Source organism: Parasteatoda tepidariorum, chromosome 5, assembly GCF_982258835.1.
Source record: "Parasteatoda tepidariorum strain Cologne lab strain chromosome 5, Ptep-v5.0, whole genome shotgun sequence".
Classification (NCBI taxonomy): Eukaryota; Metazoa; Arthropoda; class Arachnida; order Araneae; family Theridiidae; genus Parasteatoda; species Parasteatoda tepidariorum.
Window position 1 is genome coordinate 52,861,717 of NC_141759.1, and position 12,436 is coordinate 52,874,152.

Consider the following 12,436-nt stretch of genomic DNA (forward strand, 5'->3'; position numbering starts at 1 on the left):
CTAAAATCACTTATTTTCACTTATCATTTTCACAAAATTCTTATTTTAACTCATTATTCGGAGATAAATAGACAATAATGTTTCAAAAATGGAGACAATAATGTTTTTTTTTAGCATTGTACAAACATCTTTTACGTACACAATTATTTTAATCTTTTTTAAATTATAATAAGAAATTTAAAACGAAACCAAAAAATGTTTCCAAGAGATTTCATTGTTGTCAAAACATTAAAAAATCGCATGTGTTAAATGTATACTTTTTAAACTACTATTAAAAATTACTTCAATATTTTTAAGGGAACAAAATAAACTATCAATATTTCCCCCCATTTCTTTCTTTTTTTTTCTTTTTTTTTTGAACTCAGCTATTTATTCATGGTCAATTTGACCTACTTTGTTAATGTTAGAAAAAGATATGTACAAAATGTTATGTACAAAAAAGTTGAAGCGTCGTAAAAAGTGTTACACTTTCAAATCTTCAATTATATCCAAAATAATCTTCAATCTGTCACTAATAAAACAAACGGAATAATAGAAAGTGGTATCAGAATACCATCCTTATAAATAAATTATATAAAGACAATCGTGAGAGTATCAAGCAAAAAATACTACTTTATTTTGAAAATATTTAATAGAGTCGCGGTGGCTCAGGAGATAGATCGCTCTTTTCCCAATGAGATGAGCCAGATTCGATTCCTAGTGGTAGCTGGTACGAATTCTGCTTCCGACCAACACTGACTACAGTGTTGACGTACAATATCCTCAGTGGTACACGAATCATGAGTTAGAACCCCCTTGCTGTCGGGTGAACCGTGGGAGACTTTCGTGATTTTCCTCTCCACGTAACGCAAATGTGGGTTAGGTCCCTCAAAAAACCCTCCACGAAGGCTAGTTTATCCCAATGCTTGGTCTAGGAGTTCCCTTGCCTTCTGGGTTCAAAATTACAACACAAAATAAGTGGAATGAAATATGTGTAAGCGTTTTATCATTAATAAATTAAGTTATTTTTTACATCCGACAGTTGAATTCTCACTCCTTTTATTTTAGTGAATACAGGTAAGTCAGTTTATAGTTTTCGTTGAAATGAAAGCTAAAAAAACTTTTATAAACGTTGAAAATGGTTACCAGAGAAACGTATTTCTTTATTAACAAATTTAATTACTTTATTTTTTATTTAAAAACGCGGTGGGAAACAACAACGAAATTTTTCATTGGTGCATTTCATTCTTGTTATTTAAAGATACTGATATCGAAAAGCAGTTTGTTAGCAGATTGATATAAATAATTTCATAAGTAATGCATAATAATTCATTTCACAATAATTTCATAAATAAATTCATACTACGGAACCCTGGGACTTAACGGAGCACCATTGGTATCTTTTTATACAAGCACACATAGGATGTTTAAGGAATCTTTGAGACAAGTGCATCAAAGATTTATTACAGTCAAAGTAATCTGCATGTGATTATAGACATTATCTTATTATTTTAGACAAGATTTTAGATCTAAAATCTGAACAATACAATTCAATTTAGACAATCTGCGTAACGCATCTTAAATTTAGACAAACTAACCAATAAATTTGTCCCGATTGTGTGAGGTGTTGATCGCTTGTAAAGTGAATTATTTTAATAAAAAAAAGGTTTAAAACAAAATTTTGATGTGTATGCTAAATTATCTTAATGTTTCCTTGTAAAATACATACAATAACACTCAAATTTATCGCTATTCTTTATTTAATTCTTGTGAAAACAAACTGAAAAAAGTGTATTGAAATCAAACAGGGAAAGCATTTAAGTTATAAAAATAAGTTAGATAATAAAGATATTAAATAATTAAGTATTTAAGTTCGATAATAAATCTTTATTACTGTTTTCAAAATTTTGACATGTAAGTTTGAAACTAATGAAAAGATTTTAATCATCAAACATTTTCAACAATTAATTCTACTATCAAACCCATAAGTCAGATAATAAAGATATTAAGATATTAGATTATTAAGTATTTAAGTTCGATAATAAATCTTTATTATTGTTTTCAAGATTTTGAAATGTAAATTTGAAACTAATGAAAACATTTTAAGTGTCAAACATTTTCAACAATTAATTCTACTATCAAACCCATTAATTATAACGTTTAATAATTTATTGTTATCAAAATATTGTACTAGTATCTGCATACTCCGAGAAACTACAGCATAAAATTATAAATGCAAAGAATAAAATAAGGTTTGTTAATTTATTTTAATAATTACATTTTATCGCATTCATACTATGATATAGTAAAAATAAAAATTTAAAAATCTCGTTTATCAAACTCAGTAAATTTTAGTTAGTGCAGTACATCATTAAACATCCATCATGTTTAACAAATAATTAATCTTCATTTCGTCATAGTAGTTAAAAACTTATGCATGAATTGTTACTACGCAAAAAGAAGAATTCGAGTAAACCTTTTTATAAATGACCCCATTTTTTCTTTAGAGAACAAGAGAAAGTAAAATGTATGACTAAGACCAAAATACAAATTTTCATCGAAGAATTGTTGAAACTGTAACTTTTCCTTTTCCCAAAATTTCATTTGACGGCAGTAACAGGAAATTACAAAATTAGATTTGAATATACTCTTTCCTATAAAATGACAATAAAAAAAACGATCATATTGGAGCAGATCGAAATATTGTACAAAATAAATAAAAATAGGTTAATAGATGTTCTTTTTGATAAACTGAAACTGATTTAGTAGTAATGCTTGTTTTCTTCAACTTTCTCTAATGCATTCATTCAATTCAAAGGAAATTGCTGTGCCGATTTTCGGGAAATGCCGATTCTTCTTTAGCAGGAACTTGTCGTGTCCGAATGCTGGACATTTACGTGCTACATCCTTGTGTATTCCTGTCCGTTTAATCTTGACAAACCATCTTTGACATTCAGTGTCTGAACAATGACCTTCTTCAGAAAATTTATCATTGTTCTCCGATGAACAGTTACACGTATGTCCCATTGCCACTACAAGATTAAAAACTTTCTCCATAAAAGATTAATACAAAAGAAATAGTTATCGTTTGCTATTAATTTTACTTTTTTTGTATTTGCAAACGACAAACGTTTTTTGTATTCCTATTTCTAATAAGAGCTAGTCCTACTTTCTGGAAAATTGTCGGAATTATTGCCGCATTATTCTTTATTCTAACTAAAACTTATTAGGTATTACTTTTTTTTTTTTTAATCATTATGCAAAAAAATGATGGTAAAAAGGCTTCTGGGTTTATAAATTTTTCTATTTATTTTTCTGTGTAGCAAATATTTTTCTATTTACCAGTAAATGTTGTTTTTATTATATTCACCACTCACTTTTATTTTTGCTAATAAATATATTATTTTTGATAGAAGTATTTCACTCTTATTTTAGTCGACTTTTGACGTCTTTTGACTTATTTTAAAGGAACAGTTTGAAAAAGTGCAAAGGCGTTTCTAACTGTGATTTTTGCATTTATTTATAAACTTTAATCTTCATTTTGTATTATTTATAATGCAGTTTTGCTCTCGTTAAAAATGTTTTCTCAATTTAAATAATTATCGAAAGATTTCGAATGCATTATTATAATTCCAGTTTTTTATAATATCCACTTATACTAAATTATTTAATAGTTTTTTATTATATCGGGAATTCTGTCAAATCACTTTATTTCGTTAGAAAAAAAAACAAGTACAATAATGAAAAAAGTTCTGGTTTTTCATAACTCATAATTCAAGTTAAATCTTAGATTTTATTTAATTTACATTTTCTGCAAATGTATTTCTATTTAAGGTGCTTGAATTATATTAAGGTGCTAGGCTGCTGTTGATTAGTCTGCCGTTGCTTGATATTAAAGTGCTAGGCTGCTGTTCTTTCGAATACTTTTAAAAAAAAAGAATAAAATTAACAAGTAAATTCTGAGTAAATACTGAATGATATATCAGAAGCAGCACACAATGTGATTTTAAAACCTTTTCGGAATTCTTAAAGCATTTTTAATGCTAACTCGTTTTTTCTACACAATAATAATTGTATTTTAATGTTCACATCTATATTAAAAGAAAAAGAAAAATAAAAAAAAATTTTCGGGAAAATATTTATTTATTAGCTGCATTTTAATGAATAAATAATGTATATTTTAATGTTGTAATATTAATTTTTAGGTAAAATAGGGAATTTTAGACGCAATAAATATTACATGCATTTAAAGTTAGTGTTATAATTTGTGAAAAAAAATTTAACGACAGAAAAACAAAATTATCAGAGCCTATATATATCGCTTAAATAATAAAAGTAAATTCCTTTTAGTTTTATATAAAATATATTTAAACAAACAACACAATGATGAATTAATACTTTTTAGCATAGAGTAAGGATATTCGAAAATATTCATGTTCAAATCGCTCTAATGATGTGTATGCTTTCAAAACTGTATTAAATAAACAGGTTTTAATGTTTTAATTAATCACCAAGTTCTCCCCAACTTAGCGTTACATGCTTAGAAAGGCATTCAGGTTTAATTGCTTTTTACGGATTGTTACAGAAATGAGTTTGTTTGTTTTTTCGAATTTGAAGCAAACGTTTGGATTTTTTATTTGGAGAAAAACTAACTCACTGACAATTTTTTATACAAAAAATTAAACTTTGATAGCAATTATCTTAAATGACAGGACAGAGAAGATTGAAAAAAAAATCACATATATATCCATACAGCACGAAACATTGCGCAGCAGTAAAAACTCATATCTTATGCAAGATTGTTATGTACGAAACTGCTTCATTATGTTATCTTTTCCATTAAAAGCCGCGTTACTGCTTAAAAACATATCACTGGTTAGAGATCATGCAAAAATATATATAGTTCTATAACTGGTTTTCTATTCGAAAGAAATCACAATTTTCAAATGTGAAATTTGCTTACATGAAAGCTATAAAATCTCTTTTCAAGATTAATTGAAGATTTTTGAATCATTAAATATTTAATCTTTATTAGTAACATTAATTAGCAGCTGTCATAACATTGCCTAAGCTTGAAAAATGTCAGAAATTTTATTTTAAACCAAAATTTTTCTACAGCACTAATTTTTATTAGGCCTAATATTTCAAAAATTCTAAGCTTACTGACATTTTTATTTTGTAACACAATGCAACAACTATTATGCAAAAAGCCTACGTGAAGCCGTTAATCGTTCGACAGGTTGGAACGTAGAATATATGTAGTGTGATTATCGTCTGTGGTGATCTGCACGCGAGGTCGTAGTTCGTCTATCATTAACGGTAAGCTGTTGCCATTGTGTATCTCAGAACAACGTTTCCGGTCGCAATGGAACGTGACTTCTCGTGTCGCGAAAATGGCACCTGATACCATTGTTGTGCTGACAGAAGCTCAGTTTAGGTTGAAAACTGTTATTGTGAACTATGATATCTGTAATAAATCTAGCAATTTTCAGGTCATAATTTCACGTAGAGAAACAAAATATTCTACTTTCTTATCGGCATCGAATAATTTTATTCGACCATATCACAAACCGTGAGGAGGAAGAAATTATGCGAGGAGTTGGCCACAGTTCGTTTCAATATATTTTGTTCTCAATCTTCTGTAACAAATCGTCTGAAATCAGATTTTTGGCGTATAATTTCTTTTTTACTCTAATCTGAACTAATTATCTGTAAATATTATCTTAAATTTATGCAATAGTTGAAGAAAAGACTTTCCGCTAAGCTACAAATTTTAAAAATTAGGAAGGAAAACAAATCTTTTTTTTTAATATTTTAATATGTGTTTATAATTTGTGACAATTATTTTTACAAAGTTCTATTACATTTTAAGACACAGTTCAGAGTTTTTAGGATGCTAAACAACTGTTGTTTTTTTTAATATTTCTGACTCACAATAACCACATATCATTTCATTTCACAATAATCACATATTGGTTTGTTAAAATAAATCAGATTTATGAAAAACCACAATTTTTAATCTTATAGAAGTTATTACTAATTTATTAAACTATATTTTAAGTAATTTAGATTTAAGAAACTGGAAAAATTTGCTTTAATTTGATTACCAGAAATATTAAAATAAATTTGCATACTGGCACTGGTACATAGTTTTCTACCCGAAATAGCCTTAATTTCTCGTATTTTTTTCTGAAATGAAATTTCAAAATAATAAGGCTTCTACTATCTAAGTTGTTCAATTAAGAAAAGTTAGTTATTTTTATTATTGTTTTTCAATGAAAACAATTTAAGGTTTACAAATAAGTTTGTAGTAATAGTTTGTAAGCAACCTTCAATTTAAAATACAATGTTAAATTTTAAACATCATTTTAATCTGAACGATTTGTTACAAAATTAAATATTAAAGCATAATTTTTTTCTTTAATAGAGTGTTTATTTACAAATCAGATTTATTTCAGAAAATCTAAAGATCCAGATTTCTGACACATGTTATTATTGTTTTATTCACAGAACGTTCGTTTAAAATAAAAATGTTCGAATAAACTATGATATAAGTAACATATTTAACATTTTACAAGGCATAATTTGATGCAGTAAAATTTTCTTACCGAAATCAGAAAATTTAATTCCATACAAATCTTGATGAAGGAAATTTATTCTAAGTGATAATAATTGCTAAAAAAATCGAATTATTGCGTTCTTATTTTTCATCTTTTCTTTCTCATCTTTTCTTTCTCATCTTTTTCACCATTAAATAAAGTTAAGAATTTTAACTATTACTGAATTTACATTTCCATGATTTACATTAGCTATGTAATGTATTAAGGCATACTATGAAAATATACCTGTCTCTTAATATTTTTACCGATTAACTTGTTTATTACAAGTTAGTGAACTATAAGCAAACATTTAAATATTTTTTATAATTCAATTTTAATTAGAACTAGCAACACTTTTCAAACTCATACTACTTCGGTTAAATATATTAAAACAAATTAACTAAACAGATTTTATGTAATTTTCTTTTTTAAGTGATCCACTTTCCTTTTCTAATTGAACAATTATAAAATGCAACAGATTTTATCAGCCAAAGTTACCATCATTAATATGAATTATTTTATCGTTCGAAATTATCAGAACGGCAGAAAAAACAAACATGGAGGGCGATGGGGAAGTTTTTCTAAAAAACATTTATTGGTGTCTTTAAAATGCAACATCACTTTCAAACATCAAGCGATAATTCTTCAAGTCAACATTTATTGGTCTTAAAATAAGAACTTCAGTAACAGTTTTTTTCCTTATGTGGCTTGTTAAGTTTCGTGAAGGGTTGCCCAATGATTTACTATAAAGTTTATTGAACTTGTCTCTTATTATTTATCCATCATAAACCATTCATTGTTCTAATAGGATTATTGATTTTCTTTATTACAGTGCCATGATCAGTCGTAGAAAAATTCTCTCTCGCTCCAGGGATGAACTCAACGTTGATTTAGGCTTAGAAGAAGATGAAGATGCTTGGTTTACAAAAGAACGACTCTTCAGGGTAAGTCGACTATCATTTACGTATTCTAACCAACTGTTCTTTAAGTTTACTAGAAACATCTGGAAGATTTTCCTTCTTCTTATATTTCCTTGCAAATACTTTAAAAGGGAAAAAAGAGATATAATCTAAAATATTTTAAGCCTTCAAATGAATCTTCAAAACGCTTACCAATTCAATGCTTCATATTTTCAGTAGAAAAATTTTATAAGTACTTATAATACCTTAATCATGTTTCGTATATGTTATCTTATACTAATCACCCAAATTTTTACTAATTTCAACCTCTGATATCCTTTAAAGAAGTTACTGGAAATGTTTTTATCTTTAGCATTTTTTATCCTTCATGTTTTTTTAAAAACTCACGTGGAGCAAACATGTCTTTGATTTGCATCTGTAATGGTCTTTAACGAATTTAGAATGGTCTAAACCAGATATCAATCTTGCCATCTTCTAAGTAACCATACCTTTACTAATTTTTTCCCTAATATCTTTACAAAATTTTCTATAATTATACTCTTAGTAATTTTTGTTCCTCGTGTGTTTACCTTTTGAATAGACTTATATCATGGATCAATCGTGTAATTATGTATGCATTAATTTGCATCCCTAACAGTCTTTAAGGAATTTAGGATAGGCTAAACCAGATTTCACCCCTCTTATCTTATAGTAGCTAACCATGCCTTTACTATTTTTTCCCTTATATCTTTAAGAAATTTACATGAAGGGTTTTTATATTACTTAACTAATATTTTCTAATTTTAATCTCTGATGTCTTTTAAGGAATTTCCTCGAAATAATTATATTTTAAGCAATTTATGACTCTTATGTTTCTTAAAAACTCACATAGAGTAATTTTTACTGGTTTTTATCCCCAATGGTCTTTTAAAAATTAAGTACTGACAAAACCAGATATCATACCTGCTAACTTATACTAACTAACCAAACCTTTGCTAATTTACTTACTTGATGACTTAGAGAAATTTTTTTAATGATAATATTCTTAGCTGTTTTTGCCATTTATATTTTTTAAAAACTCAGAATAAACATGCCATTACTGGTTTTCATCCTGAATGGTCTTTTAAATATTGACTAAACCAGATATCATCACTGCTATCTTATACTAACAAACCAAACCTTTACTAATTTTCTTATCTTTAAGGAATTTACACATAATGATTATATTCTTAGCATTTTTTTTTCTTTACATCATTAAGAAACTTATCGTGGATCAGTCACGTTACTGAGTCTGTACTAATCTGCATCCCTAATGTTCTTTAAAAAATTTAGAATGAGCTAAATCAGATTTCATACCTGCTATTATGTCAGCTAACCATGCCTTTTTTTATTTGCTTGCTTTATATATTTGAGAACTTTACACGGAATGATTATGCACAATTTTTATCCCTTTATGTCTTTTGCAACTCTAGTACTAACCATGTTCTTATCAATTTTCCCTTTTATATTTACCAATGATTTAAGTCGAAGTGACCCTAATGTTCTTTAGAAAATTTAGAATGAGCTAAACCAGATTTCATACCTACTATTATATCAGCTAACCATGCTCTTTTTTTTATTTGTTTGCCTTATACATTTAAGAAATTTACACGGAATGATTATACACTTAGCAGTTTTTATCCTTTTATGCCTTTTGGAACTCTAGTACTAACCATGTTCTTATCAATTTTCCCTCTGATATTTACCAATGACTTAAGTCGAACTAACCATATCCTTATAAATCCTTTTTGATGTTTTTTAGATAAAATTCTCTTTCCCTTACCCCCTTTCATTCCTAATACCTTTCCGAATCCTTAAAAAAAGTATTTATACCATGCTTAACTAGCAAATTGTAATTTCTGACGCTATAGAGAGAGTAAAAAAATATTCAATTACAAAAGTTACTGTCGATTTAGCAGAAAAATTGAGAGCTACTTATCAAAATATCTCGTACTAACGTGAAACTCGTACTAAAGTAAAATACATATGACTACTTATTGTCTTTCGAAATTAATTTGGAATCACAGGTGATTTGAAATTAGATTTATTTGTTGTCCCTACATGAATTGAAATAATTATTTTAAAATAAAAGTTTCACTTTTTAGCTTTTTGGAACCTAAATAAATGCCAGTTTCATGGATTTTATTTTTTATATATGAAATACGGCTTTTATTTTCTGATTCGCTTAAAATCAAGTGAAATATTTTAAAAACTGAACGCGACATTAAGGAAAACAGCTACGTGGCTTTCTTAAAAAAATCCCTCCACGCTTTGACCCCATACAGAGGACTCCCACTTTTATTATTCATTTCTCTCCTTTTTAACTGTAACTGCTGAGCTTCTATGTCATCATCACTAGACGGTTTTCTCCGCGAAGAATACTCATCAACACCAACCATTCACCTTTTTTTCCATTCGAACAAACATTGTCATCCTGCAACTCCGCCTCCAAAAGCAACAAAACGTGGGCTTCTAGGAAACTAGTACGTGATGCGACCAGACACAACTCAAACTCTCTTTCTCTCTCTTTCAAACTCATGCAAATCCCACTCACAGATAAAAGTTTATAGTTTTGAAAGCAAAGTGAAAGATTTTGGTAAAACCTTTCCACTTTCAGTTGCTTGTGCGAACCAACCAGATCCTTGTCCCGCTACCTACGAAACGACCTTAGCAGATGATTCACGCGAGCTTTTCGCCTACTAGACTCCTTTTTTGGTGGTGGGTCTTATAAGACATCTGCACCTAGCGGAAAATGGAATTTATAATGAGCTAAAATATTTTTTAAAAATATTTGGTCATCTGGGAAACAGAAGCTAGTTTTTGAATTTTAATAAACATGTAATTACGTCTTGATGCATAACAACTTGCATCGAAGCCTTTTGTTTCAAATCCAATCCCTTTTCAGAAAATTATAAAAATTTGAGTAGATGCTTTTTTAAAGAAACGAAATCCATTATTATTTTAAGATGATTTTCATCTTTAGTATTTTTATTTAAGCTTTAAAAATCAAAAAATCACTTTAAATCTTAAGATATATGCTTGTTTTGTTTTCACTTATCAGAAAATCTAAGTAAACTTAAAAAATTTTTGAAAAACCGAAAGTTACTTTAAAATAACCAAAAACCCTGAAACTTAATCTAAACTAAATTTTCAAAAGTTTTCATTGTAAATATAAGCGCAATTAATACAAGCGAAGATATAAATGAAATATTATGATGTGATAAAAGATATACCCAAATTTGATTGCAGTGATGATTTTAAAATACTGATATCAGTATGCGTTTTAAAGTATGTTATTGATATCAGTATCAGTTATTTTAAATTTTGATATCCAAGGGAAAAAAATAAATAAGCTAAATTTATTTTCAGACTAAATAAGTATTTTATCACCACTCGTTTCCCAAATACGAATGTTTATATTTGTATCAACAGCAGATCATTAAAAACTTAAAATGTTAATTAGACATTTTACTATATTTGCTACATTTTAATCATCTTTATCATGTTCTTCTTGTATTGTATTTGTAATTTTGTACAGTGATTAGAATAAAGTTAATTTGCAATTGTTCGATTTCGTTAGCAAATATGCTGACATTCTAATATAATCCTACAAACACTATAAACATTATAGAACATATTTTTAAGCATAAACTTATGCTTTAAATAGTTGCTAATACAATTTGGCAGTTAAAGTATGCTAGACTAAGAATAGGTAATGTTAGAACATTATTAGCTTAATCTGAAACATGTCATTACGTGATTAATGTTGTGGAAACTATAATTAAAGGATCAGAACGTTTCCTCTTTGCAAACAATCGAACAGCTGTTAAACCCCTTTCGTACAAGCATATCATCTTTCTATTATTGTTTACTTAAATTAATGACTATTTTTTGTGACATGATTGTGATTTGCAACTAGCATACTTTGAAATGTAATTTTTTGTAAATAAACAATATATACCTTATTCAATCACATCAAAATTAGCTACAACTTACATTTGGTAGTTAAGACTACTTACTTTACTTACTGATTAACTTAAAAATTTTAAAAATTACATTTAGTAACTAAGCAATTTAATTTACTGCTTCATCCGCTTTGGGTATCCTGATCGTTAAATCACGGTTCCCAGCAGATCACCCCTTCTGCTGAGTATCAAAATTTCGGATCATCTTTGGGGATGCTTCCCAGGCCGTCGCCAATAGCCCATTGCACAACTCTAGTGCAACGTAAATAAATTACAACAACAACACTTTAGATATCCTTCATAACATGCTTACTTACTTTAGAGATTAAGAAGTTTTAAAAAACAATTATGTTTAGTAATTTAACATCTATGTGTATAATTTATTAATACTTGTTTTACTTTCGATACAACATATTGTGTTCTGACTTAGATTAATAATTTTAAAAAATAGGTTTAGCATAAATAAAAGAACAAAGAATGTAAAAAACCATCATTTTTGATAATTTTTAAAGATAATCTCGACTCTTGCTTGACTTTCACATTAAAGTCACATGAAAAAATTAAAACATTTTAATTTTTTTAGTGTCCTTCAAATATAATTTTTTCCCTTCATTCCTAAAGTTAAATTGTAATATTCTTTATAGAAGTTATAAAATACCCCATTAATAATTAGTAATATTCTGTCTAAGGAAGTCTAAATGAAACTGTGATACAAAGAAAATAATATTATTAAATTAAAATACTATTATAACCTCTTGGTACACATAACATTTAATTTTTCAATATGAATCTGCTTTATTTATAAAACAATTAACTCATCAATTTGAATCCATTAATTTATTTATTAATTTTGTTACCAAATTAATTAATATTAATTTTTTAATTTAAAAATAATTTTGTTCGTGTATCTGATTTTTTTTATTCTGTTGTTATTTGATTCAACGCTTGATATAAT

At 27.5% G+C, this 12,436-nt stretch overlaps 1 protein-coding gene across 2 annotated transcripts in view; it reads left to right on the forward strand.

Moving 5' to 3' along the window:
• LOC107452839 (uncharacterized) overlaps nt 1–12,436 on the forward strand; it is a 141,369-nt gene that overhangs the window by 31,521 nt on the left and 97,412 nt on the right. For both annotated transcript variants that reach the window (XM_016069452.4, XM_016069451.5), the window contains exon 2: nt 7,411–7,522. In XM_016069452.4, the coding sequence (XP_015924938.1) occupies nt 7,415–7,522 (108 nt within the window). In that variant the 5' untranslated portion in view covers nt 7,411–7,414. The remainder of the gene's footprint in view (nt 1–7,410; nt 7,523–12,436) is intronic.